A 27197-nucleotide genomic window follows, 5' to 3' on the forward strand; every position below is an offset into this window, starting at 1 on the left:
GTAGGTGTTTATTGAGGTTAACTACATCCACAGTGTTTTTCTGTCATGCTTTGGTATCTGTATCTAAATTGATTAGTTTGTAGTGTAAGCTGTTTAAATGTAAATACTTGTCTCATGAAACTGTGAAATGTCAGATTTTCTGTGCTCCTTTTCTTCTGCTGTCCCCCTCTTTCCTTGACTGTCTCCTGGGAGTGTAAGGCTTGGATCTTTAAGAAATGTTTAATAAAATTATAATAACTACTTGATAATTCTTTTAATGCCCAATATATCATATAGTTTAAAATTATTAATTTCTGATGGAAAACAGTCTGCAGATTCTAAGTATGTACATATTTTTAATCGTTTGGGAGGTTAATAGATTTTTCAATATTTGTTGGCATTTTAAGAAATGAGTGAGAGTGATAGAATGCATTTGGTACTTGTCAAACATGATTTGAAGCCAATTGCAGTCTTTGAGACAAAGTCAGAGGTGAGTCAAAGTCTAGAGGGGTGGAGGTTCATATAATTCACATCTTCCAGTTCTCACCCAACACCTCCAGTTTAGACTCACTTAAACTCCCGTAGATTTATTTATTTTCACATACTCTTACCATTTATATCCTCGACTTACACTCCACTGGCAGTGAGTCTGTAGGAGGTAACAACTCACAGCTCAATCACTGGTATGTTGGAAGCTTGCTTTTAATTGGGCCCTCATTCTTTTTCTTTTGGTTATGTGAAACTTAGAGATAATGGGCTAAATTCTGTCTGTGTGTGTTGAAGGGCTAAAAGGGAGGAGTGTGCAAGTAGAAGGGGTTGAATGTTTAAGTAGTAAACCCTATTGAAAGTTATAACTTTTCTACAACCTTTTGTAGCTCTTTGGTGTGTACATTATACCAACTTAGACGTCTGTATGCGCACACATTGGTAAATGGAAATAAATATATGTAAGGAGTTTAATTTACATATTACACATCACCTGTTAGGGTTGCCAACTTTCTACTTGCACAAAACCGTACACCCTTGCCCTGCTTCTTCTCTGAGGCCCCACCCCGTGCTCACCTCATCCTCCCCTTCCTCTGTCGCTCGCTCTCCCCACCCTCTCTTGCTCATTTTCACCAGGCTGGCTCAGGGGGTTGGGGTGCAGGAGGGGGTGAGGATTCCAGCTGGGGGTGTGGGCTGTGGGGTGGGGCCAGGGATGAAGAGTTTGGTCTGCAGAAGGGGGTTCCGGGCTTGGGGGGTGGAGCCGAGGGGTTTGGAGTATGGGAGGGGGCTCCAGACTGGGGGTGTGGGTTCTGGGGTGGGGCCAGAAATGAGGGGTTCAGGGTGTAGGAGGGGGCTCCAGGCTGGGGCAGGGGTTTGAAGTGCCGGAGGAGGGGTGAGGGCTCTGTTGTAGGGCTGGGAATGAGAGGTTTGGGGTGCAGGAGGGTGTTCCTGGGATTGAGGGGTTCAGAGTGGGGAGGGGGAACAGGGCTGGGACAGGGGATTGGGGTGCAGGAGGGGACCAGGGTTTCAGGCTTCAGGTGGCGCTTACCTCAAGCAGCTCCTGAAGCAGCAGCATGTCCCCCCTCCATCTCCTAGACAGAGGCCCGGCCAAGCAGCTCTGTGTGCTGGCACGTCCGCGGGTGACATCGCCACAGCTCCCATTGGCTGCGGTTCCCGGCCAATAGGAGCTGCAGAGCTGGGGCTTGGGGTGGGGGCAGTGTGCAGAGCCCCCTTGATGCTCCTACAGGTAGGAGCTGGAGAAGGGACATGCCACTGCTTTCGGGAGCTGCAGCTAGCCCCGTTATGTTGCCGACCGGACTTTTAATGTCCCTGTCAGTGGTGCTGACCTGAGCCACCAGGATCCCTTTTCGACCAGGCGTTCCGGTCGAAAATCGGACACCTGGCCACCCTACCTCTTGAATTTACTCCTTTTTCTAAACAGGTAAGCTTAAGGACTTACACTTGCTTGCATCACATTGAATTTGGCTCAGTATCTTTAATTTAGTTCCCCTATGGTATTTATAGAGCATCAATCACAATAGTATCTAGGTATCTATGAATAAAATTCTGCTATCAGTTACACTGATGTACATCTGGAATAATTTAATTGAGGTAAATAGAATTACTTCAGCTTTACACCAGTGAACCGAGCAGAATTTAGCCTAAATATCTAAAAAGAAAAGGAGTACTTGTGGCACCTTAGAGACTAACAAATTTATTTGACCATAAGCTTTCATGAAAAAGTACTCCTTTTTGCGAGTACAGACTAACACGGCTGCTACTCTGAAATCTAAATATCTAATTAGCCTCTAAGTTTCATACTTAGTTCTGAACTTGAACCACTTTTCCACAGACCACATCCTCTATATGCTATTTGCAGATCTTTTGCAGACTATGTGCAGTATCATTTTTTCTCTTGCAGTTCAGCATGGCATCATATTAAGTAGGAAGTTGTGGCAGTCACTTGAGGCTATAATAGTAGGAAGTTGCTACAGTTTCTATTATTTGAACTGTATCAAGTCCCGAGAGCATATGGCCCTTCTAATATATATGGATGATGCCCTCAGTAGATGATAGCCATTTTTGGATATGAGATGTCCAGCAATATGATCTGTGTATTTTTGGCTAGTGTGAAGTACTGTTGCATTGATTGTGTAAAGACTACTGATAGTGATTTTTTGCATATGTCTATTGAACCAAATCACTGATAGGTTAGAAGGAAACCATGGAATCTATTCTCCTTTCCATACATGCACAGAATTTCTGATGGCATTAATGGGAATTTCATTAGACATATAGAAAAAAGAATAAGGTTGGTCCTAAATCAGGTATCTTGCACTGACACATTTAATCTGTAAAGACCTGTTATGTGTGGATTGTCGTCCAGGTTATTTGTATTTTGTGATGCTCTTTTTTCTGTTTATGTGATGTTTAGAGATTATGGGCCTAATTCTGTCTGAAACCTAGAAATTGGTGTAACAGACCCCTGAATGAGCATGCAGATACACTGCAGAGGCAATGTTTACAACTATCCTCCTCCTTATCAAAGCCTATATTCAAACAATCTGTGCTTTCCTACTAACAGAAGAGGTAACTTACTGAAGACTTATGGCTGTTTCTGCACAAAAGCCATTTCACAGTTAGGAAGTGTATGAGCATAAATATTGTAGTATGCCACGTAATATGCCTCTGCTACTCATATCTTGACTAGCCTGAGGGGTAATGTCTGTGCTCATATTTCTGAGCCATTTTAAGTGTGGTTGAGTTTTTTCATTTAAAAAAAAGTTTTAGTCATTTACAGGGTACATGCTTAGGATCCTATGTTTTAAGGCAGGGTCGGGGGTCGGGACCCCTCAGGATGTCGTGAGGTTATTACATGGGGGGTCACAAGCTGTCAGCCTTCACCCCAAACCCCGCTTTGTCTCCAGCATTTATAATGGTATTAAATATATTTAAAAGTGTTTTTAATTTATAAGGGGGGTCGCACTCAGAGGCTTGCTATGTGAAAGGGATCACCAGTACAAAAGTTTGAGAACCACTGTTTTAAGGGGTAGGTTTCACATAGACAAATCCCTGGGTGGCTCAGTTCCCTTCTAGGTGAAGAACTCTGTACTTGGGCTCTTAAAAGTCTAGTCCACTGGCAATGTGAGACTGTAGCTCACAGCACAATTCATTATTCTGGCATGTTGTAAGTGTGCTTTTGTTTGGGACCTTGCTTATCATGGCTGCCCTTGATCTTTGTTGCTTGCTAAAATGTAAAGTGTATGTATCTAGTTCCGTAAGCTGGAAATAGGAGGGGTAGGGTTTTTTTTTTTTTTTGCGCGTAATGGTCGGGTAAACGTTTCCAACTTACGCAAAATTCGAGTTATGCAAGGCTTTCCGGAATGGAACGATTGTGTAAGTCGGGGAGCGTTTGTATTGTTAACAGTATGTTGGGTAGATTTTAATAGAACTTGAGACTTGCAGACTGAAGAAAAACATATTGGTAGATATTTTTCATTTTGAATTAGTCAAAAAAGTCTTTAGTGTCAAGACTTCATAAAGTGTAAAGATTGTAAAGAAGAATATGAATTACCACTGAAATTTTTATTTATAATGCATTTTCATTCAGTCCTACCTTTTCTTTTTTTAATTATAATTTGCAGATTTTGACAAGTGATTGAGCTTTTATTGTCAAATTCAAGTTATTTGTTTTTATTGGTTTGATACACATGTAAATACTGAAGCTGAGCTGGGGTGGGGTGGGGTTTTCAAAAGCACCTATGTAATGCAGCACAAATTTTATTGATTTTCAGTGAGACTTGTGCATGTGAGGGCTGGTCTACCGAAAACTTATATCAGCATGGTGACGTGTCTCAGGAGTGCGAAACTATGCCAAACTAAACCCTGGTATAGACAGGGCTAGGTTGATGGAAGAATTCGTCTGTCAATCTAGTTACTGCCTCTAGGGCAGATGGATTAACTACAGTGATGGGGGAACCCCTCCTGTCAGTGCAGTGAGTGTCTACAGTGAAGCATTATAGTGGCCTAAAGCTGTGCCACTGTAATAGGGTATGTATAGACAAGCCCTTAGAAAATCCCACTACTAAAGCAATACTCCATGTGTGGACTCACAATTCTGCTGTTAGAACAATAGAAAGAACAACATGCTATAAACACTACTAGGAATACAGTTAAAGAAAGGGCTAGGCTAAACATTTATTCTTAATAGTACATATTTACAGAGTGCAGTGACATAATAAAATAGTGTTTATGTTGTAAGTCATTGTGGTTTAAATCCTCAGCCCAGCACCCATACTGAATACCTGGATTTGGCATTGAGTAGATGGGCTAGTCCATAGGGGAAAGAATTCTCTTTCGTAGAGTGTAGAGTCACTCCATGGATGCTACTTTAGTCCAGTAGTTGAAATAACCATCGGTAGGCTCAACTTGTCCCCCTCCCCTCCTGCACCCAACAGCAGTGAGTACTGGAGGATCCACACAGTGGTGGGCCCTCTGTCACCTGCTTCTGCAAACTAATGCAGAGGGAATCCTTACTGAGTGGGCCTCTGCACTGTAGAAGGGCTGCATGCATCCTGCTTATCCCACCTCAGACCCATTTTGGATAACACCTTGTTTGCGAGTCTAGGTGATGGGGAGATAGTAATCTCTCTCAATTTCCTCTGTTTTTTACCTTGCTGACAACTACACTAAGAAATTTCATTTTGGACATGTTAAATTTGAGGTAGTTGCAGGACACTCCTGAGGAGATGATATAAAGGCATTTGGAGACGTGAGTCTGGATAGTTGGATGGGAGGTCAGGGTTATGGAGATAGATTTGGAAAATGCCATCATAGAGTTTGTATCTTAGATGGTGAGAGCAGATGAGGTCACCTGAAGAGCGAGTAAAGGAGGGCAAGAGAGGCAGTGTAAGGGTAGAACCAGGGTGGAATAGATTTAAATCAATTTGATTTAAATCATGATTTAAATCACTAGTCAGGAAGACTCAATTTAATCATGGATTTCTACATAAAAGTGCATTTTTGTGGTTGTTATAACCTTAATACAGCAAACATAATATTTTAACAAAACAAGCACATGAATTTTTGAATTTAGTTTAAACATTCAAGTTTTTTAAAATCAGGTTTGTTTTTGTTAAAATTGTTTTTAACTAAAATAGTTAAATGAAATATTTAAAAAAACAAAAATTAAATTGATTACGTCAGCCCGGTCAACATGAGAAACTTAAAATATTGGCTTTTGCAGCTAACTCAGTTGTCTTCACTTTTATTTTCCTGTTTCCTCATAATCTGGAAAAGAAAAACAAGCTTTCCTGCTTTTCAGGTCCAAAATGATTTCTCAATTTGGAATGAATTAGTCCAAAGAAAGAAAATATTCTTTATAGACCGGCAGAAGAAGTTACTGCTGTTAAAAGTGAGATTATCATTTCAACAGTCTCTGAATCCAAGTGCGTAAGTGACTTCCACCAGTGAACTGGTGGGACTTTCTTTAAAACATCATCGGCAAACATATGTTTCTTGAATGGTTCACCTTTAGCTCTGAAGTTTATTATTTATTGAGTGATCACTTTAAATAAGCTATTACCAGCAGGAGAGAGGGGTGGGAGGAGGTATTGTTTCATGGTCTCTGTGTATATGATGTCTTCTGCAGTTTCCACAGTATGCATCCGATGAAGTGAGCTGTAGCTCACGAAAGCTCATGCTCAAATAAATTGGTTAGTCTCTAAGGTGCCACAAGTACTCCTTTTCTTTTTGCGAATACAGACTAACACGGCTGTTACTCTGAAAAAAGTTTATTATAGTTGGCATTATGGAGGGATGATTGCTGGATGTCCGTGTCATAGCCAACTCCTCTTCTTCAGCAGTTAAGGTTTGACCCTGGTACCGAGTATTGAGAATATTTGCAAGAAAATGAGCTGGCGATAGTGTTTGTCCCATTCATTTTTTTAAGGCTTGTAATTTAACTCTGTCATTGCATATTTCTCTTTTTAAGATCTCACTCAGTTCCTTCCAAATGTCAACAGCGTCAGCAAGAAAACAGCTATTTCCCTGCATTTTTTTCAAGGCTACAGAAATAGGCTTCAGGGTACTCAGCATGTGTTCAGCATTTCTCTTAAGCCCAAGGTTGAGAACTTTGGTTGTGACAGTGCCATCTGTTTTTTCACGATTTTGTTCACAAACTGTCATCAGATTAGGCCGGTTCTTGATATAGTGCTCAAAACAGTTTTTCAGAGGGTGGAGATGGATGGCAGGAGAGAGCTCAGTAGATCATTACCTGTTAGGCTCACTCCCTCAGGGGCACCTGTCATTGGCCACTGTCGGTAGACAAGATACTGGGCTGGATGGACCTTTGGTCTGACCCAGTATGGCCGTTCTTACGTTCTTATGTACACTACTGAGTTCCATCACACGTCTTGTGGGAGAGTTAGCTTGGTTCCTCCCACTTTTTTCAGAGCAGCTGCTGCAAAGTGGTTGTTACGGAAGTATTTTGCAATTTCAACATTAGCCTTTATTTCTGTAACACTGAAGTCTTTGGCTAGGAGGTGCATCAAATGAGCACTGCAACCGTATGTTATTAACTTGGGACTGTCTTCTAAATTTCTTCTCATGTTGGATACATTTGCAGCATTATCGGTGACCAGGCTGCATACTAGACATTTGAATTTTTTTTTCACAGTTTGTTACAGCTTTTTGTAAGTATTCTGCTGTGTGTGCATTTCCTTATTGTCTAATGTTTCTGTAAAGAAGACATTCCCTTCTTCTGTTGTCACACAAGCACATACAACAGGATCATTGTGGACATTGCTCCACACATTAAGACTCAGGTTAACAATTTCACCCTTTAGACCTTTTGCACACTGCTCAATTTCTCTTTCATACACTTTATCCAGCAATTTGCCTGCAACATCTGCTCTGTTGGGTGGACTGTATCCTGGTGTTAATGACTGAACCATGTTAATGAAGTGTGGGTTCTCAATCATACGGAAAGGAGGGTTTGTTGCATAAACAAACTGAGCAATTTTTTCATCAATTACCTGTTTTTGTAATCTTCTGGTTCTTATCACAAACTTAACTATGGTTGTTTCTGAATGATGGAGATTTTTTTTTCTTTTTGCTACAGGTGATATACTGTGGCTATGTGACATAAATGATGTGACTGAAACACTATCATTGGTAGATAACTGAAACTATTGAAAATGATGGTGATCTTGACTGTGGATAGTCTTCAGAATCCTGTATGTTGAGGATGGATTCTCCTAAACAAAATAAGTCAATGCAGTTATTTAATTATTATTATCACACTGCTCATTTAGTATTACTCATTGCATTCACTGACACTCAGTACTACTTTAAAGGTGAAATTGTAAAAGGAAGATCTGCCTATTTCAGCTATTTATTTTTTTTATCACAACTGCATCTAAAATAATAGTACCATAGAGTAACAACTATATTTTTTGCTCAAACATGAGAATTCAAAAATAGTCCAGAAGGAAGAGAGGCAGCCTTTAAGAAAGAAGTATGAAATAAAAACGTTTACCAACCTGAAGATCCTGCATGTTCAAACATGTTCTTTTCATCATCTTCAATGCAGCTTCCTCCTGAGAAGGATCACTTCTCATGATGTTGTTTCATTTGGGCAACCAGGCCTTGCATTTCATTGTTGCACTGTTTGCATTTTGTACGCATGCCTTCTTACCCACAGGTAGAGGATCTTCATTAAAATATTCCCAAACTGGGTCTCTTTTACGGCCTGCTGCCATTATAGGTTTTCCCTTCCAGTGAGTGAATGCTATGATAGATCTCAAATCAATGAAGGCTACACTCAGAAAGGCCTCAAGACTTCTGGAATATGCTGCTCAAACGGTTTCACTTTTGTTTCTGTTGCCTGTCCCTCCCTTCACACATTTATCTCCAGGCTTCTTCTGCTTGTCCAGATATATTCTGCCCCCAACAATCTTCTTATTCACTGAACTTTTTGAAACTTTGCACTTTTAGAGAGAGGTAAGGGGTTGACTCTGTGTACACAAATTTGCAGAGGGACAATAGCGTTGAGGTCTGTTATTTCTCACCTCTTTATTATTAATTTAAAAATATTTTTGCTATTAACAAGCATGTTATCTCTGGAGACACAAATCCACAGTTTGAGAACTGCAAAATTAAGCATCTCTGACGGTATCTTCTGGGCTGCGCATTGAGTCCCATTGGATAGATAGAAAGATTAACCTAAATAATCTATACAGAAGTCCCTGGAACCCCATAAGATTGGGTCCCTAATCCATGAACTATTGGAACTCATTTACAAAACTTTTCCTAAACATTACATGAATATATTGTCTCATACTATAGAATTATAATTTATAATCCCTTTTCCATGATGAGATATCTTTGAGCTATACTGTATCTTTACATAGGTTTTTTCCTCAAAAAGCATTTTATCAAAAAAATCCGATTTAAATAAAAAAAAATTTATTAAAAAAAATCGTTGATTTTTATCCACTCTGGATAGAACCTTAAGGGGTGTCAACAGAGTGGAAAAGGGCAAAGGAGATAGAGCAGTGAAATGAGATGATAATGGTTATTGTGGTAGGAGAACCAGAATCCTACAATCTCAGAAGCCTAAAGAGCAGAGCAAACAGAGGAGAAAGTGATCAACTTTATAAATGCAGAAGAACATCTGTACCAAACTGAACCAGCAGTGAGTAGGGGAGAAGGTGGTCATGATGGTTTGGAAGTAGAGAGAGGGTGGAACTAATGTACAAGTAATTAAATACAATCCAGTTAATGCAAGTGATGTGTGTAGCAGATTTTTTTAGGATTTTCAGTTACTACTTCTATTACCAGGAGATCACTCAAGTATGCTTATGAGTATCACTTAGAAGAAACTAAGAGTGGGCATAAATTTCAGGGCCAGCCACTGACACAAATGTGTGTTAAAGGGTTCTGAGAAAACAGCATACTTCTCAGCCAGCTGCTCAGTGCCTTATCACTTAGGTTGGGCAAATAGTGTTCTTCCCAGCCCACTGGGCTGTGGTTTCTACTCCCCTCAGCTTACTTCACCTTATTGTATTGTGAATAACAAAACACCATGCTTCGTAGTCCCCAATGTTCCAGGTTTTGCAACACTTATTTGTTCCCTGATGGGTTACCTGTCACTGTAAACAAAAATTTCCTGAAAAGTATTTTACTGTGAGAGAAATATGAGTCTATAATTAACATTTTTCCATCTACAAAGTGATTCAGTTAGTCAGTTTGGTCAGGCTGTTGTCTTCCTCCTTTTTTAAAATAGCCACAGAATGACAGGATTAAAATACTGCATTGTGTTTACACAGATAGGTACACAGGGCTAAATTCTGCACTCAGATAAGAGTGCAGGACTCACATTAGCTTCAGGACTCGTATTAACTTTGGTGGCTGTTGTTCAAGTTCATCTAAGAATGTGGCCCAGAGTAAATATCACACAATTCCCACAAATTGTTTATTGAAAAAATGGATGTGCTTTGAAATTTTGTTTTATTGTTGAAGGAGATCTTTTATCTGATTTTGATGAAATAGCAGTTCTTTCCTTTTTTCCTTTAGTTGTCATGGATGATGACGACGATGAGTCCTGTCTCCTTGATCTTATTGGGTAAGTTCTCCTTAAGAAATTCTTAAAGAAGAATCTATGCAAAAATCATTGTACAAAAATAATCCATATAAAAGATGATTAATTTCCAGAAGTCTCTGAAAGTTGGTGTCATGTGATAGTTTGGAGGCCTGTAAGTGAAATGAACAGATAGTCACAATCAAAGTTTATGCTAATTGGTAGTCCACTGGTATTTGGCATGACACTGACTTCCCCTCTTGCCCAATGATGATTCTGTCAGGTCAGTGCTGAGTCACATTAGGAAACGGGGAAACTTATCCTACACTATTGATGCAAAGAAAATACCTCTTTTTTTGGCTAGATAAAGGACTTTAGCCTTCAGGGCTGTAAGTATAGCACCTTCACAAACATTACCTTCTAAATGAAAATATAGTTAAAATATATAGACTGTTTCAAAATACAAGCCACCAAAATTATTTTTACAGAAGATAAAATGCATTTGTGTACCAGTTTAATAAGAGTTGAATTGTTACCCAGTATTATAAAGAATTACAAACAATCAGGAATTTTAAAGGTTATCAACTTTTGTCTTTTCAAAGGCATTTTTATTTTAAATCCCTAATTGTGTAAAAAAACCAACCAACCAAACCAACCCCCCCCCCCAACCAGCCAACCAAAACCACAGTCTTCCTACTTTGAATTATTTCTATTCCATTCTATACCACTTTTACATGCAAATTGATGTGTATTCCATATGGGATTCAAAAATCAATATTTAGGTACAGTTGCCACCAAGAAAAGCTTTGTGGAATTGAGGTATATTCACTGTAGGCATGGTGAAGTCCTTTTCCCTTGGCTGGCAAAAATATCAGTATAGTTCTTTAAGAGCAGACATTTATCGTAATATGTCCAAAATGTGTAGAATATATTGAATATCCAATATCTAGTACTTTTTTCAGACTCTGAATTTTTTTCCAAATGTTATGCCAGTCACTGCAATAGGAAAGTTTTCCTGCATGGTTCTAGGTATAGATGAAGTCAAGAAGACAAATCTACCCACATATGTCAAGTATAGAGAATAGTGAGCTTTATCTTGCATTGTTTATGCACCCAAAACTTCCACTGAAACTAGTGAGAGCCTTGAATGCAAAAGGAATGAAGGAAGTATCAGGCCCAATAATCACTATAATTAGATTAGACTGGTATGTGAATAGGCTACCAAAATAACAAATTGTTGGTAGTGTTGCCTAACAATCGTCATGTACAGTATTATAATATGAGACTGCTGACTTCAGCCACCAAAGGGAACATATTTACATCCTGCTTGGAACATCATCTTAAGAATTGTCCAAATGGAAGCAAAAGTGGAACAGCTCAATAATAAGCCAAGTTACAAGAATTCCAGTCCAAGTCCACAGAATGCTCAGAAGATGAGGTCCTACAAATAGGAGGGTGTTGGGGTGTAATGCATTATTTGTTGTAGTGTCCTTTTTTACTGCTTGTATCAGCTATCATTCAGAGCATATGGCAGGACAGAAAAACTGAAGTTTGTCTCCATTAAATCTTTCAGTTTGGTAAGTGTCTTCTTATCTTTATGGATTTATTTTTAGAAATAATAAAAGTTATAAGAAAGGATGGTTAGCTGGGTGATGATGAAACATCAACATTTAAATTTGTCATGATCATTAAAGCTGGTAAGCATCAGCAAAACCTCATAAACCCAACGTGTTCATATATGAATGAGACAGTGAAGCCTTTTCCCCTTTGTCCTTTTAATGTTCTGTAATCTGTACTGAAAATAAGATTTCTTTTAAAAATATAGTGTGTGAAGGTTGTAGTGTGTGTGAGTAGAATCTGATCTTAGATGCCTAGATGTTAACTGAGTGTCATGTATATCATGCAATATGTTTAAAATGTGTATAGTATAACTTCTGTTTGAGCTACAGCATAGCTTTTAGAAATATATCTAGTCTTAATTTAAAGATTTCAGGTGATGGAAAATCCACCAAGTCCCTAGCAGTGTTGTTCCAATAATTAATTACCCTCACTGTTAAAAATTTACACCTTATTTCTCGCCTGAATTCGCCCATTTTCCACTTCCAATCATTTGAACTCACTATACACCTTTTTCAGCTAGATTACAGAGCCCTCTGCTCTACTATATGCATTAATATTAATTTTATACAGGTATTAGGTTTCCAGCTCTCTCCTTTTAAAAAAAAATTCCCATTTAAATTAAAATAAGTATAAAAGTCATTTCTTTAATTAGTGGAACTAACTAGTAAGCAAAAGCTTACCATCTTATTAGCAGAACAAGTGGCAGGAAACAAATATAGGTCCATTCTAAGATTAACTCTGTAGTTTACATTTAAAAATCACTATTTGTCTTATTATCGCAATGGAGTTTGAACTGGAATGTACTTTATGAAGATTTTGAAAACGATTCAGGTTTTTCCCCCTATTTTCAATCTAGTTTAATTAAAAGCCAACTGTGATTATTTATTGTGGCTAATTAGGCTTGATTTAAATAGATATGACAATTAGCTGAGTTGGAATGAATCAGATACCCAATTCCATGAAAATGTTTGCATACTAAACTAAAGCCGTATTCTAGAGGCACAGAGTACAACTGGCTGAACCAGAAGGGTTCAGGGCATGCGTATAGTAGCAGCATGACTTTCTTGGTGTTTGTGAGCTTATGCTAGGTGGAAACTTGAGGTGTCTTTATTTTGTTTTCTATTTTTCTTTTAGGATGATCAAGAAAGAAGAGGGAAAGTTTCAGATTGACCTTGGTGTTTATTGGGGAGATCCATAACAATGTTTTATTAGTACTATTTACAAATAAAGATTATTTCTTTTAAATCAAAGAGTTCATGTAACTTTTTGAATTGAATGTGTACATTAATGGGTGTGTGAAGAAAATAATTGCTATATTTAGCAATAACTACAAAGTAATCCCTGTAACTTAGTCACATATTTGTTTGCATACAGTGAGAATTTTTACCACCAGATTTGCATTGCATGAATGTGTATTTTTTAAATACACTTGAACTCCAAATACTTAGTTCATCTAGCTGCCCTTTTTTTAATCGTGTATCACTCTTTCATTTAACAAAATATTATCTTGAAGGCTCTTAAGCAAAATGAGCTGTCATGGGAGGGTAACTGGTTAAAAGATAGGAAACAAAGGGTAGGAATAAATGGTCAGTTTTCAGAATGGAGAGGGGTAAATAGTGGTGTCCCCCAGGGGTCTGTACTGGGACCAGTCCTATTCTACATATTCATAAATGATGTGGAAAAAGGGGTAAACAAGTGAGGTGGCAAAATTTGCAGATGATACAAAATTACTTGAGATAGTTAAGTCCCAAGCAGACTGCGAAGAGCTACAAAATGATCTCGCATAACTAGGTGACTGGGCAACAAAATGGCAGATGGAATTCAATGTTGACAAATGCAAAGTAATGCACATTAGAAAACATAATTTCAACTATATATATAACAGGGGTTCTCAAAGTGGGGGTTGGGACCCCTCAGGGGGTCATGAGGTTATTACTTGGGGGGGTCGTGAGCTGTCAGCCTCCACCCCAAACCTAGCTTTGCATCCAGCATTTATAATGGTGTTAAATATATAAAAAAGTGTTTTTAATTTATAAGGAGGGTTGCACTCAGAGGCTTGCTATATGAAATGGGTCACCAGTACAAAAGTTTGAGAACCACTGATATATAAAATAATGGGGTCTAAATTAGCTGTTACTCCAAGATCTCTTTCTTGAATGGTAATTGTGGATAATTGTCTGAAAACATCCACTCAATGTGCAGCGGCAGACAAAAAAGCGAAAACAATGTTGGGAATCATTAAGGAAGGGATAGATAATAAGACAGAAAATATCATATTGCCTCTATATAAATTCATGATACGCCCACATCTTGAATACTGTGTACAGATGTGATCACCCCATCTCAAAAAAGATATATTGGATCTGGAAAAGGTTCAGAAAAGGGCAACAAAAATGATTAGGGGTATGGAGCGGCTGCCGTATAAGGAGAGTTTAATAAGACAGGAACTTTTTAGCTTGGAAAAGAGACTAAGGGGGGATATGATAGAGGTCTATAAAATCATGACTGGTGTGGAGAAAGTAAATAAGGAAGTGTTATTTACTCCTCATAAAACATGAAATAGGGGTCACCAAATGAAATTAATAGGCAGCAGGTTTAAAACAAACACAAGGAAGTATTTTTTCACACAATGCACAGTCAACCTGTGGAACTCCTTGCCAGAGGATGTTGTGAAGGACAAGATTATAACTAGTTAAAAAAAAGAACTAGATAAATTCATGGAGGATAAGTCTATCAATGGCTATTAGCCAAAATGGTCAGGGATGGTGTCCCTTGTTTCTGTTTGCCAGAAGCTGAGAATGGGAGACAGAATGGATCACTTGATGATTACCTGTTCTATTAATTCCTTCTGGAAGACCTGGCATTTGCCACTGTTGGAAGACAAGATACTTTAGTGCTTACATTTCTTGATCTAATATCATTGTTTGTCCATTTAATGCAAACTCTTTTGTGTTGTAGATTATTGGGTATTTATTTTAACAGATGGTGTAATCAGTATTGGCCTATAGAATGGAAGTAAACATGTAAAGTGATATTTAGATTTTTTTGTAGTAATGAAAAAAAAAGGCGAAAAATATAAATTTACATATTAACATGGTTAGCTGAAAACAAAAAAGAGATCCTCGGCTGATGTAAGTTGGTATAGCTCTGTTGAAGTCAGTGGAGCTACACTGATTTACATGAATGGAGCACCTGGCTCAAGGTTTTTATTATTTTTTGTCTTAATTATGCTTTTTTAACAAATGTAAGTACTTAAAAGTGATAACTTCTTTTGTTTCTTTTTAAAAAGAGATCCACAGGCACTGAATTATTTTCTACATGGACCTAGTAGTAAATCTGTAAGTAGTATTCTACTATACTATTCTAAAATTACACGGACTTTAGTGACTGCTTTACTATTAGTTTAACGTTACTTTACTACATTTGTGCCTTAACAGAGCAATGAAGACTTGACTAATGCAGGGTACTCTGCAGCCAATTCTAATTCAATTTTCGCCAACTCCAATGTAAGTATTCAGAAGAGAAAATGTGTATTTATTGTGACTACACGCTTTCGTCATGGTTTGTTTGTCCTGTATACAGCTAAATGGAGTAGATGTTGAGAATGTTAATAAATGACATAAAATAGGCACGTCTAGACCTGGAAACCTGTGAATGAATGTTCAAAGCACCTATAACTTTTTTGTAGTCACAGGTTTTATAGAGGCAAATTGTCTGCCCTCACCATCTGCTCCTTTTATTATTTATTTATGATATTTATTTTATTAACATTTATATTGCACTACAAACATGGAGCGAATGACATTATTCCCTACTCCAAACAGCTTACAATCTAAAAGACAAAGATGTGACAGGAGGATAAGAAAAACACGTTGGTTGGATGAAACTGGGAAAATGGTTTTAGGGTGTGCACAATTTTCAGCTAGCCAGGAACAATGATCACAATTTGCCACCTATGTCGCCATCATTAGACAGCAGTTCCCGGTATATACCATGGTACAGGTGAATTTTAAGGAGGCAAATAAAGGAGAGTAAAGTCGTGGATTTTGACTAGGGTCTCTTCCCACGTGTCAGAGAGAAAGCAGGAAGGTGCTCATGGGAGAAGTGGGCATCATGACATTTCTTTCCCGTGACAGTCAGTGGTTGCTCCCTTCGGTCCTGCTGATTAGCAGGAGTGGGGGAAGCAGGAGCCTATTTCCTGCATGTCTCAGAAACTGGAGACTTTGGGGGTGCCCATAGGAAACGGTATTAAGGGGAGACAGGAGACGCTGGGGAAGGTGGGTGTTGCTGAGGGCAATGGGATTGTTTTGCGGGAGGAGTGATCCTTTAGGGGCTGTGGGAGAGGCAGAGAGCCTGCTACAGCCTGAGACGTTTGTGATGGGCAAGTAGCCAGGAGGGCAGTGGGAGCTGGGGCAGGAGGGCTTTTGGTTGTAGGTTCGTGGGGCACTATCCTGCATTCTTCCCTCACTGCCATTTAGAGTAATAGGATTTAAGGCCAGGAGCGACCATCAGATCAATCTAGTCTGACCTGTGTATCACAGGACACCAATACATGCACACTAAACCCGATAGCTGAAATTAGACTAAGGTGTTACAGCCCACAGGAAACTAAACTATTATAACCCACCAGCAGAGAGTAGGAGGGACTGAGGTGCACCAGTACCAAAGGACCCTTCAGTGGCAGGATATTAAGTGAAATACACCCACATGGACCTGACAAGCGACCTGCACCCGTACCACAGAGGATGGTGAAGAATCCCCAAGGTCAATGCCAGTATGACCTGCAGAAAAATTCCTTCCTGACCCCCACATAGGGCAACCAGCCTCTTAAGTATGTGAGCAAGAACAAGCCAGCCAAGCACCTGAGAGAGAATTCTCAGTACCACCCAGAATTCCATCCAGGGTCCCATCTCCAGCCATCGCCATCTGTGATGCTTCAAAGGAGACAAAAAAGCAAAACAAAAAAACCACAAAAACCAATATCAAAACACCCAAACCAACACCAGAATATATTGGGGGGGAAATACCTTGATGACCCCTACAGGTGACAGCTATGCATGAGCTTTTAAGAATATCAGACATGAACCAGAAGGCATTCTCAAGGTTGCTGTGCCCAGCCCCCCACCATCACAAGCAATCATGTCATACATCCCACTCATAAATTGGTCTGGCTCTCTTTTAAAACTAATTAAGTTGTTTGTCCCCACAGCTCCTATTGGGAGGCTGTTCCTAAACGTCACTCCTCTGATGGTTAGAAACAGTCTCCTGATCTCCAGCCTGCATTTGTTCAAAGCCATTTTATACCCATTTTTTCTAATGCTAGCCCATGTCACTCACTGTGTTCTATTTTCAGCCTCTCATATACCCTCTGCTGCCACCACTGCCTTTTCCTAGAGTGGAATGCACCACAATGACATGACTCTCTGCACATGGAGAGGGAGTGGCCAGAGCACAATTCCCAGATGATGGATGGTCCCTTGGGTAGCATAGTCAGCTGGTACATGTTAGAGCAGTCCTCAGGCTGTTCTCATGTGGACAGAGAATCTGGGAGATGTAACCAGGTTTCAATTAGTCCCACTTCTGCTGCACCTAATAGAAGGTGCACACAGCAGAGAATCTGGCCCCTAAATTTTAGGTGTTTCTGAAGTGCTGATAGAGTATATGTGCCAGATTTAATCCATGTGTTTTCATGCATGTACTGTATATTATAGTTTTACAGGTAAAGTTGCAAGGTTTGTTACTTTTTTGAAAACCTTTAATAAAATAGCAAGAACTATCCCTCAGTATTCCAGAGTGACAGAGATGCTTTCATAAAATAAGCTAGATTCAGTAAAAGGCAGACACCAACATGAATTGAATAAATAAATTATACTCATGGAGTAGTGTGGCAATCAAAGAAAGGGGGACGAAAGCAAACATTGAAGGTAGAGGTATGAGAGTTTTCTAATATGACAATATGTGTCATGCAGCAGTTTGCACAATGTTTATGTGAGACGTCCAAAGCCAAAAATTCCTTACCCTTCAGGGGCGAGGCAGAGTTCAGAATCTGAAATTGGCTCTGAATTTCACACCCAGACCTTGCCAAAAAGGAATTGGGTTTTTGAAGACATCTTGGCTTTGAATGGGTTGAGATTTGAATTTTGCACCTTAGCTGTGCTGCCCCAGCAGTCTGTTTTGAGCGCATAAGTGATGTAAGGGCTTTGTGCTAGCCCTATGCACGGGTTGAACTTCACCATGCATACGTAGCTACAAGGATGTGTTATTATAGAGGGGCTTTGTTTTTTGCAGGGAAAAATTTATTTGGAAACCGTTTGATTCTTACATTATTTAAAAAATGCAATGTAATTTATTTATTGTTTTTCATTTTAGAACACTGATCCTAAATCCTCCATCAAAGGTGTAAGCAATCAGCTTGGAGAGGGGCCTAGTGATGGACTACAACTGTCAAGTAGCCTTCAGTTTCTTGAAGATGAACTTGAATCTTCTCCTTTACCTGATCTCAGTGAGGATCAGCCTTTTGATATTCTTCAGAAGTCCTTACAGGAGGCCAATATTACTGAACAGACTTTGGCAGAAGAGGCATATCTGGATGCCAGTATAGGTTCTAGCCAACAGTTTGCACAAGCTCAGCTTCATCCTTCTTCATCAGCATCCTTTACTCAGGCTTCTAATGTGTCTAATTACTCAGGTCAGACGCTGCAACCTATAGGAGTTACTCAAGTGGTACAGCAACCAGTTGGAGCATCTTTTGCAAGCAATACAGTTGGTGTGCAACATGGCTTTATGCAACATGTGGGAATTAGTGTTCCCAGCCAGCATTTGTCTAATAGTAATCAGATTAGTGGTTCGGGGCAGATACAGCTGATTGGTTCATTTAGTAATCAACCTTCCATGATGACTATTAACAACCTTGATGGATCTCAGATTATATTGAAAGGCAGTGGACAGCAAGCACCTGCAAACATGAGTAGTGGACTCTTGGTTCATAGACAAACTCCTAATGGTAACTCACTGTTTGGTAACTCAAATTCAAGTCCAGTAGCACAACCTGTAACTGTCCCATTTAACAGCACAAATTTTCAGACATCTTTACCAGTGCATAATATCATTATTCAGAGGGGTCTAGCACCAAATTCTAATAAAGTTCCGATTAATATCCAACCAAAGCCTATTCAGATGGGTCAGCAAACAGCTTACAATGTGAATAACTTGGGAATACAGCAGCATCATGTACAACAAGGGATTCCTTTTGCTTCAGCAAGTTCACCTCAAAATTCAGTAGTTGGTCCTCATATGTCTGTTAATATTGTTAATCAGCAAAACACAAGGAAATCAGTTACTCCTCAAACAGTTAGTAATGCTGGAGGTAGTATTGTTATCCATTCTCCTATGGGACAGCCTCATGTATCTCAGAATCAGTTTCTCATACCTACAAGTCTCTCTGTCAATTCTAATTCAGTTCATCATGTGCAGACCATAAATGGACAACTTCTTCAGACTCAACCTTCCCAGTTGGTTTCTAGCCAAGTATCTGCTGAGCATGTTATGCTGAACAGGAACTCTACAAGCATGCTCAGGGCCAACCATTCATATTCAGGACAGATGCTGAATAATCAGAATACAGCTGTTCAGTTAGTTTCTGGTCAGACATTTACAGCTCCTGGAAGTCAAGTTATAGTAAATCATGGAACTTCTCAAATTGTTGGTGGACAGGTGCCATTACAACAGGCATCACCAACAGTGTTGCATTTATCACCCAGTCAAAGTAGTGTTTCTCAAGGTAGATCAGGTTTTACTACAATGTCACCTGGACAGTCTACAGTCTCAAATATGTCAGCATCTAATCGATTTACTGTTGTAAGTTCTTCTGGCACAGTACATCCCAGCCTGGGGCCACCAGTTCAGTCTGTTGCATCAGGAGGAAATTTTACTGGAGATCAACTTACACAGCAGAACAGAACACAAGTTTCAGTGAGTGTATCCCATTGTCTTCCAGTTTCCTCTTCGAAATCTATCAGCACTTTCAGTCGCACATCAGTAGGAGTAACGCAGCAACAGTTCACTTTTGCTCAGGTATGAATACCCTTTAAGTACCAACAAAACTGCACAAAAGCATTCTAAAGCATTACCTTTTTCTTTGGTGGGGAAGGACGTTAATAGGTGGTATCGTTTAATACTGTATTCTCCAAATATTCACACACAATTTACTGTGCTTACATTAATTGTTTTACAAACAAATATTGTTGATCTACTGAAAAAAAATCTAATCTTGCTGCAACCATTTAATCAAAAACCATCTTCGAATGTGTCTTTAATGTGGATGACTCTATCATTCCCATTAATTCAGAGAATCTTGCTTTTGTTGATTAGTGGTGTGATTTTTAAAAGTGTTCCATGTGTGCCTGTTTCTGCTTCCAGTGAAATCAATAGAAGTATTACCATCGATTTCAGTGGGAGCAGAACTATGCCAGCTCAGCACTTTTGAAAATTGCGCTGTTAGAGTCATAAGGCAAAACTCTGTCATGTGCTAAGTACCTGAAGGTCATTTTGACTTCAATGAGAGTTACGCATGCGAAGGTCCCCTCAGTATTTGGCCCACATAAATTGGAGATGGGAAAGGGTATATGGTGCTCTAGGCCATTTCTCTGCCAGCACAGGATTATTCCCTGTAGCATATTTTATTTGTGTGGCTTTAAATGTCTCAGTGAGTTTGGATTTTCAGTTTTGGAGTTTGAGGCAGAGATACACTCTTGTGTAGACCATTGAAAGAGTTACAAAGAGGTTAATTTTATAGAGCTCTTTGGAGAGAAAAAATTCTCATATAATCAGTTGTGAAAGAAAAGCCTTATAAATATGCCTTATAAATATGCCTTCTTTAGTAAGTGATCAGTAAATATTAAAATAGTGATATTCTGTGTAACTCTGAATCAGAAACTGCATATGTGTTTTGAGATAGGAGAAATGAGCTGGATTGATTTGTGTTGTTGGGCGCAGTAAGTGAATGACGAGTGTCACGTGATCAGTAGTGGGAATTTACACCACTTCTGAAATCAGCTACAGTTATTTTGTGTTTTCCTTAAGCATAATAAATTGGTCTAGTTACCTGTTCTTCTTTGAGGTGGCCTCTGTACTTTCCCACTTGTGGGATGGGAGCTCTGGGAAGTTTTGAAAAGCAGTGTCCGTTGGAGCCACAGAAGTGTCCTCTTGTTGGCACTGAAAATTCTGAGGCAAAAAAGGGCTGTGTGGCCCCAGCTACCTCAGTTCTTGTCCATGATTAGCTCTAGCTTTTTTCTGTGCTCGCAGCCATATTTTTAATTTCAAACCACCCTTATTTTATTGGTAAATTATATTTTAATTAATTAGTCAGTGTTAGGTAGTGTACCACTCTCTGGACCAGGATCCTTGTACAGCTTGTGAGACCCTCACAAGTTAAGAATATGCAGATATGATTTCCAGAGGAAAAAAGGGTTACTTAGTTATCTCACAAATGGTGACTTTCCATACTTTCTCTACTTCCTTGGCGTTGTACTCTCCTGCAACTCTTCAAATTTGTATATTTAGGACAGTGGCATTTATAAAACCTGTACTGAAGGCACTTATTAGGATGGGTAGGGATGGATAGTTTTTTGTTTTATGGGGATGTGGTACAGTAGTCTTGAAGATTTCCTTCCTCTTCTGCAGAAGGGCCTCCCAGAACATTTCAGTATTCCAGTGCTGCCAGTTCTACACAGGAAACGTGTTACACATCAGTACTCTTTGTACTTATGAGGACTGACTGGCACTGTGTTTATAAGATCTAATTATTTATATGTCAGGACAGAAAGTATAGAAGAGAAGGGAGTGTAGGGAAATAGTTAATTTCCAACCAGTCAGCTCAACATGATTATTTTTCATGTTTGGAATTCCAAATGTCATTAAAATATCACACAACAGCTATTAGATGCTATGTGTGCCAGCTCATCTGAGATTTAAATTTATTAATATGATTGCACTGAGTTTTTCTATTAACATTTCTAGGTGTGGGGGTCATTGTGTTGGTATTGAGAGAAAGTAAAACTAGACTTACTGCTATTATGGCACAGTTAACCTTGCAGATGGTGAACTGTTTTAGAAGATTTAGATTTGGAGGGGGAGTTCTTTGAAGGAAACTGGCCTATGTAGAGAAAATATAATATAATAAGAAATCTCCTCAGAAGACATGAGTATGTATTGAAAGTATAGTTTTTGTTCTCATTTTGTTTCTTTGATGCCATTCTTACATAATCACGGGGGGTAGGGGAAGAGTTGAACTCAATTGTAGGATTCATTTTTGTATTGTTATTAGGTCTGTTAAAACTTTCAGTGATTACTAGACTAACCTTAATTTCTCTATGGCATTTTCACAGGCTCAGAAAAAAGTTATGAACCAGTCCTCACCAGTTTCTGCATCAAAGTCACAGGATAGCTTGAGACAACCTCAGCTAACGGGTCTTCTGAGTAACACGTTGCCAGGTCAGATATTCTTTTCATGATGGTTTTCCCCAATCCCTCTGGCATTTATAGTGGGTTCTCCTTCATTATGTCAGGCACTGACTGATGGTCGGTGGCAATGGGGAGTCCTAACAATTATTCTTTTTTTTTTCCGTTTGAGGGACAACGGTGCTGAGCCCACAGACTTTCTCTTTAACAATTGGTCATATGCTCTTTTTCCAGCAAGGATTGCTAGTAGCCATCTGATTCTATTTGCTGGAATGATAGACAAGATGTCCTTGTGCAATGAGCAGTTAAAAATATTTTCCCACAATCCAAATGTGTCATCTGTGTGATGTGTTTAAGCATAGGAAGTGAGAAATATCAAGTCACTTTCAAACTAAGATCTTCTGCCGCAAAATTCCAGTTATGCCTTTGAGACTTCCCGCCATCCTCATGTGATAACAACTCTTAACTGCTCACCATTTTGTCTTTCCTAGTAATGGATGTCTTAGAATCTAATCAGCAGTTGTTGTTTTGTAAAGAGAATGTAAATATCAGTTTTCAGTTAAGGTAGTGATGCACTGAACACGAGAAGATATTATATGGGTTCTTGAAATGGCACCATCCTAATTACAATTTTGAAGTTTCTAATGTAGACTTAAGTCAACAGGAAATATCACTAGACTTCTAGTTCCATTTTGATTTAATATATTACAATGAATGTACATGTTCTACACAATGTTTTTGTGCAAAATGTAACAGTACTATTTGTGTTACATGTGGTGGGTGTGTTGGGCTGAGATAATTCCTCTAAATTATACAGCAAGACAATCAGATGGGAGGCTGTCCATCTGAATCTACAACAGTATGTGATCTAGCCACTCATTCACAACTTTTAATGGCGCTGCAGAGTCTTGAGTTTATAATTTTTGGGAACTATTAGAAAAAGCTGGATAGACTCCAATTTATCTTTTTACAAATCCCTTTTGGGATGATGCTTATGATATTTGACTTTTTTCTTATTTTGGATGGATGTGTTTAGAGATTTTAGACTGATTTTCTTTATTTATAAACATTTTTATAGTTTTCAGCACTATAGTATCTGAGTACCATTTTAATATGTACTGATTTCCTTTCATGACTGCGGTAGCAATACTTCTGTGCAGATATTATGTTTCAACATCAATCGAAATGTAATTTTCAGATCAAGTAAAGAATTAGGCACAGGACTTCAAATATTCTGTGATGATTTGTTTTAAGAATCATGAGTAATAGACTGTTTTTAATGTGTACTTTTACAGGACAGGATTCTGGAGGTAAAATCATCCAGCAACCTTTAGGAACAACACAATCACAGCAGGAAAATGTAGTAGGATCATCTCCTGTCCAACAACATGTGCAGGTAGGGAGCATTTTCCAGTTAATCTGTTTTTCTTAATTTTAATGAAGATAAGGAACCAGGAACAGTGTAGAAATACTAATTAATAATCTCCTTCATGTTATTCTCATTGATCCCTACCCTAAACAAAATCATTAATCTTCCAAAAGTTTGTTTTGGTGGGAGGAAGGAAAGAGGAATGTCTTCCAACCCCTTAGAGATATTCCAGGAGCCTCTTTACAGTTTTAAAAGCTTTTAAAACAAAACCTTTTCCTATTTTCTAAATATGAATGAATCAATATAGCAATCTGAGTGAAGGTATGTCTGCTAATTCAATACTGTGCGCTCTGCTTTTGATATCTAATCAATCAGAGAAGTGCTCTAAGGCTACACCCCCTAGTTATTCCATAGCATTTTTTATTCTTTATGTAGTGGGACTCAATTGTTAACATTGTTGTTTACTACCTATGTGGTAGGTTTCTTTTTGGGGGGCTGTGTAAGATGAGATACGTAGTTTTACCCATTGCTTACTTCGTTCATGAGCAAAGCAGGAGTCATTTATGCTAGCTCACATTTATGGATGTTCATACAGGTGGATGTTCATACAGTTGGACAAAAGAGGCCTGCTGCTAAACAGCTAACAAAAGGAGCTTTGTAAGTCATCTTTTTTTTCATTTGTAGTTTTGTTATAGACATTTCTACTAACCTCTGCGTTTTTCACTCTGTCAGTTCGTAAACTGTAATATAGCCTTGCTGTATTAGAATAAATGTTAATTATTGATATTACTCAATTTCCTTTTAGTATCCTACAGCAGTTACAGAAGGAGCAGGCACATGCTGTGACACCAGATAAAAGTCAATTCAGATCATTAAATGATGCAGTCCAGAGACTCCTCTCATATCATGTGTGCCAGGGATCACTGCCAACCAAGGAGGATTTAAGAAAAGGTAATTTATATTTTAATTTGGTATGATAAAAGTTGTGCTCTTTATAGAATTTTTAAGCAGTTAAATATTACATGGGGTGCTGAAAAAATTGATTGTGTAAATCAGAAAGACTAAACAGAAAGGACACTTTCGCGAGTCTGTGCTAGTTATTGAAGAACATTATCTAAATGTATTCCCTGTGTCTTTTTAGTGGACAGTGAATTTGAATCTGTAGCCACGCAGCTTCTGAAAAGGACACAAGCTATGCTAAATAAGTACAGATGTTTGCTCCTAGAAGATGCAATGGTAAGCATGATAAGCAAGAAAAAATTATTTTTGTGAAATGTATGGATCAGTTAATGCAAATTGGAATGAATTATTAAAACAGGTTTAATGATGCAGAACAGAGTGATCTCAGAGTTGTATTACTTCCCTCTGTATTCACAAGTGTTGTCTGGCTACCACTGGGTAGCTGCAGTGGTTCTGCAACTGTACTGCTCAGACATTTGGGGCTAGGAGAGCCTGGAGTTGTGCTTTCAGAAGTGAAATTGGCTCTGCTTGGGAAGGGGTTAGAGAGGGTGGATAATGCCAGGAGAATTCTAGAACAGGGGTTTTTCTTCGAGTGATTGCTCATGTGTATTCCACAATAGGTGTGCGTGCTCGCCATGTGCACCGGTGCTGGAAGTTTTTCCCCTAGCAGTATCCGTAGGGGGGAGCACCCCCCTGTTACCCCTGGGCTGCGCTCCCCCCACCCTCAGTTCCTTCTTGCTGCCAGTGAAGGTGCGTCGGAATTGCTCAGCTCCAGTTCATCCCTAGAACTCTTCGTTTGATCAGTAGTACCTGTAGTCAGTTAGTTCATTCAGTTAGTTTAGTTAGTCATTGAGCCCGGTCCAGGGCATGCCCCGCGCTCCAGGCTTTAAGTCATGTGGCTCTTGTAGGCGTTCTATGCCAAGGAGCGACCTACACGCAGATTGTCTGCGCTGCTTGGGAGAAACCCGTATCAGCGAAAGGTGCAAGATCTGCAAGTCTTTCAAGCCCCGGACTAAAAAAGAAAGGGACATTAGGCTCTGGGCCATCCTGATGGAGTTGGCGCTGGCCCCGACCCCGGCACGCCGCTCTGAACTGGTACCTGGCACTGAGGCGTTGATACGCGGAGACCCTCCAGTACCATCGTCCAGCCGGCACCACTCCCCATCCACGGGGCATGCCAAGAGGACCGGAAAGACACCCTCTTTGCAACGGCACCAAGGGAAGTCTGGGATAGAGGCTAGGCCCATGTCAGGTAGTCCTTGATCCACATCAGGCCCTAGGCCTCCGACTCACGTTGAGCAGAGTAGCCCAGCCCCTTCAGAGCAGGCCTCTCTGGATGTCCAGATGCCATCTACGCCCGAAGCCCTCCAGGCAGCCAGGGATGTCATGTCCATGCTGGTGCCCGGAGCTCCGCCGATGTCGGCCCCACACTCAGAGGCAAGCCGCCGCTGGGATCACCGCAGTCGCCACCGGCCTGGTACTGGTCTCGGTCAAGGGAACGTTCCTGACACCGCTCACTGCCCAGTGACTGTTCAGGGCTCAGTCCATGTGGATCGCCCTCGACACTGGCCAGACTGTTGGGATGGATGCTGTCCGACCGGGACTCACAGCACCGCTTGTCTTCGCAGAATGAATATCGACGGGACCGTGGTGGACGTCGCCAGTGGTCCTCGTCTTGCAGGAGTTACCGCAGTCGATTGCGGCTCGATTGTCGACGCCGTTCCCGCTCGGACTCCCGTTCCAAGTCTCTGCTAAGGCACCGTAGCCCTGGGTGTCAATCACCGGCGTCTCGCTGACGTGGGTCCGCCCATCAAGGCTGTTCACGGAGCAGCTATTACTGTCTGTGCCGTTCCTCCGCGTTGAGATTGCAGTTCTGTGACCGACGTAGCTCCCAGCACTGCCGATACTCCCGGTCCAGAGGCAGCAGCGGATCATACGCCAGCCGGCCTCCCCTCACAGCCGCTTGTCTACAAGCCAAACTAGCTAGCTCAAACAGCTGGCTCCGCCGGTGCCTCGGCAAGCACAATGGCACCAAGCGTCGTGGCTGGCCCAGTGGTACCAGTGGGCACCGTGGCCCCTGGTGGGGGCTCGCTTGGTGGCCAGGGACTCGGAAGCACTGGCGGCGTCCATCTTTAGAACACCAGAAAAAAGGTCGGTGGGACCTGTGTCCTCGGTACCATGCCCAGAGTCTGACAAGGAGGTAGATCCACTGATGCTGGACAACACCCAAACACCGCACTGGCCTTGCCCCGTCCGGAGGAGCTGATTGCGGCCCTGCCCCCCCCATCCCACAGGAGGACTACTGGGCCCACCAAGACCTCCTAAAAAGGGTGGCAGCGAGCCTCCACCTCCAGGCTGAGGAGATGGAAGAGCCTTCAGACTCCCTATTCAATGTACTGTCCCCTTCAGCACCGGGCAGGTGGCCTTGCTGCTCCATGAAAGGGTTGCAAGAATTTCAAATGCCCTGTGGCAAACTCCAGCCTCGTTGGCTCCCATCTCTAAAAAGGCAGAGCGCAAGTACTTTGTACCCACGAAGGGACACGAATATCTGTATACCCACCCGGTGCCCAACTCCTTGGTGGTCGAATCGGTCAACCACAGGGAGCGGCAGGGGCAATCAGCCCCGACCTCCAAGAACAAAGACTTGGAGGCTGGATACTTTCAGGAGAAAAGTTTATTCATTGTCAAGCTTTCAGCTACGAGTAGCAAACCATCAGGCTCTCCTGGGTCGTTACGAGTTTAACC

General features: G+C 40.4%; 1 protein-coding gene across 6 annotated transcripts in view; it reads left to right on the forward strand.

Annotated features, from left to right (window-relative positions):
- The window catches only part of BICRAL (BICRA like chromatin remodeling complex associated protein), a 79350-nt gene that overhangs the window by 33842 nt on the left and 18311 nt on the right, over window positions 1–27197 (forward strand). For 4 of the 6 annotated variants that reach the window (XM_073339020.2, XM_073339025.2, XM_073339026.2 and 1 more), the window contains 9 exons: window positions 10042–10090; window positions 14955–15003; window positions 15103–15171; window positions 18035–19738; window positions 22051–22156; window positions 23419–23519; window positions 24088–24149; window positions 24298–24443; window positions 24634–24728. In XM_073339020.2, the coding sequence (XP_073195121.1) occupies window positions 10047–10090; window positions 14955–15003; window positions 15103–15171; window positions 18035–19738; window positions 22051–22156; window positions 23419–23519; window positions 24088–24149; window positions 24298–24443; window positions 24634–24728 (2376 nt within the window). In that variant the 5' untranslated portion in view covers window positions 10042–10046. The other 2 variants (XM_073339021.2, XM_073339027.2) reach the window with 2 other exon arrangements.

Source organism: Lepidochelys kempii, chromosome 3 (genome assembly GCF_965140285.1).
Source record: "Lepidochelys kempii isolate rLepKem1 chromosome 3, rLepKem1.hap1, whole genome shotgun sequence".
Lineage (NCBI taxonomy): Eukaryota > Metazoa > Chordata > Testudines > Cheloniidae > Lepidochelys > Lepidochelys kempii.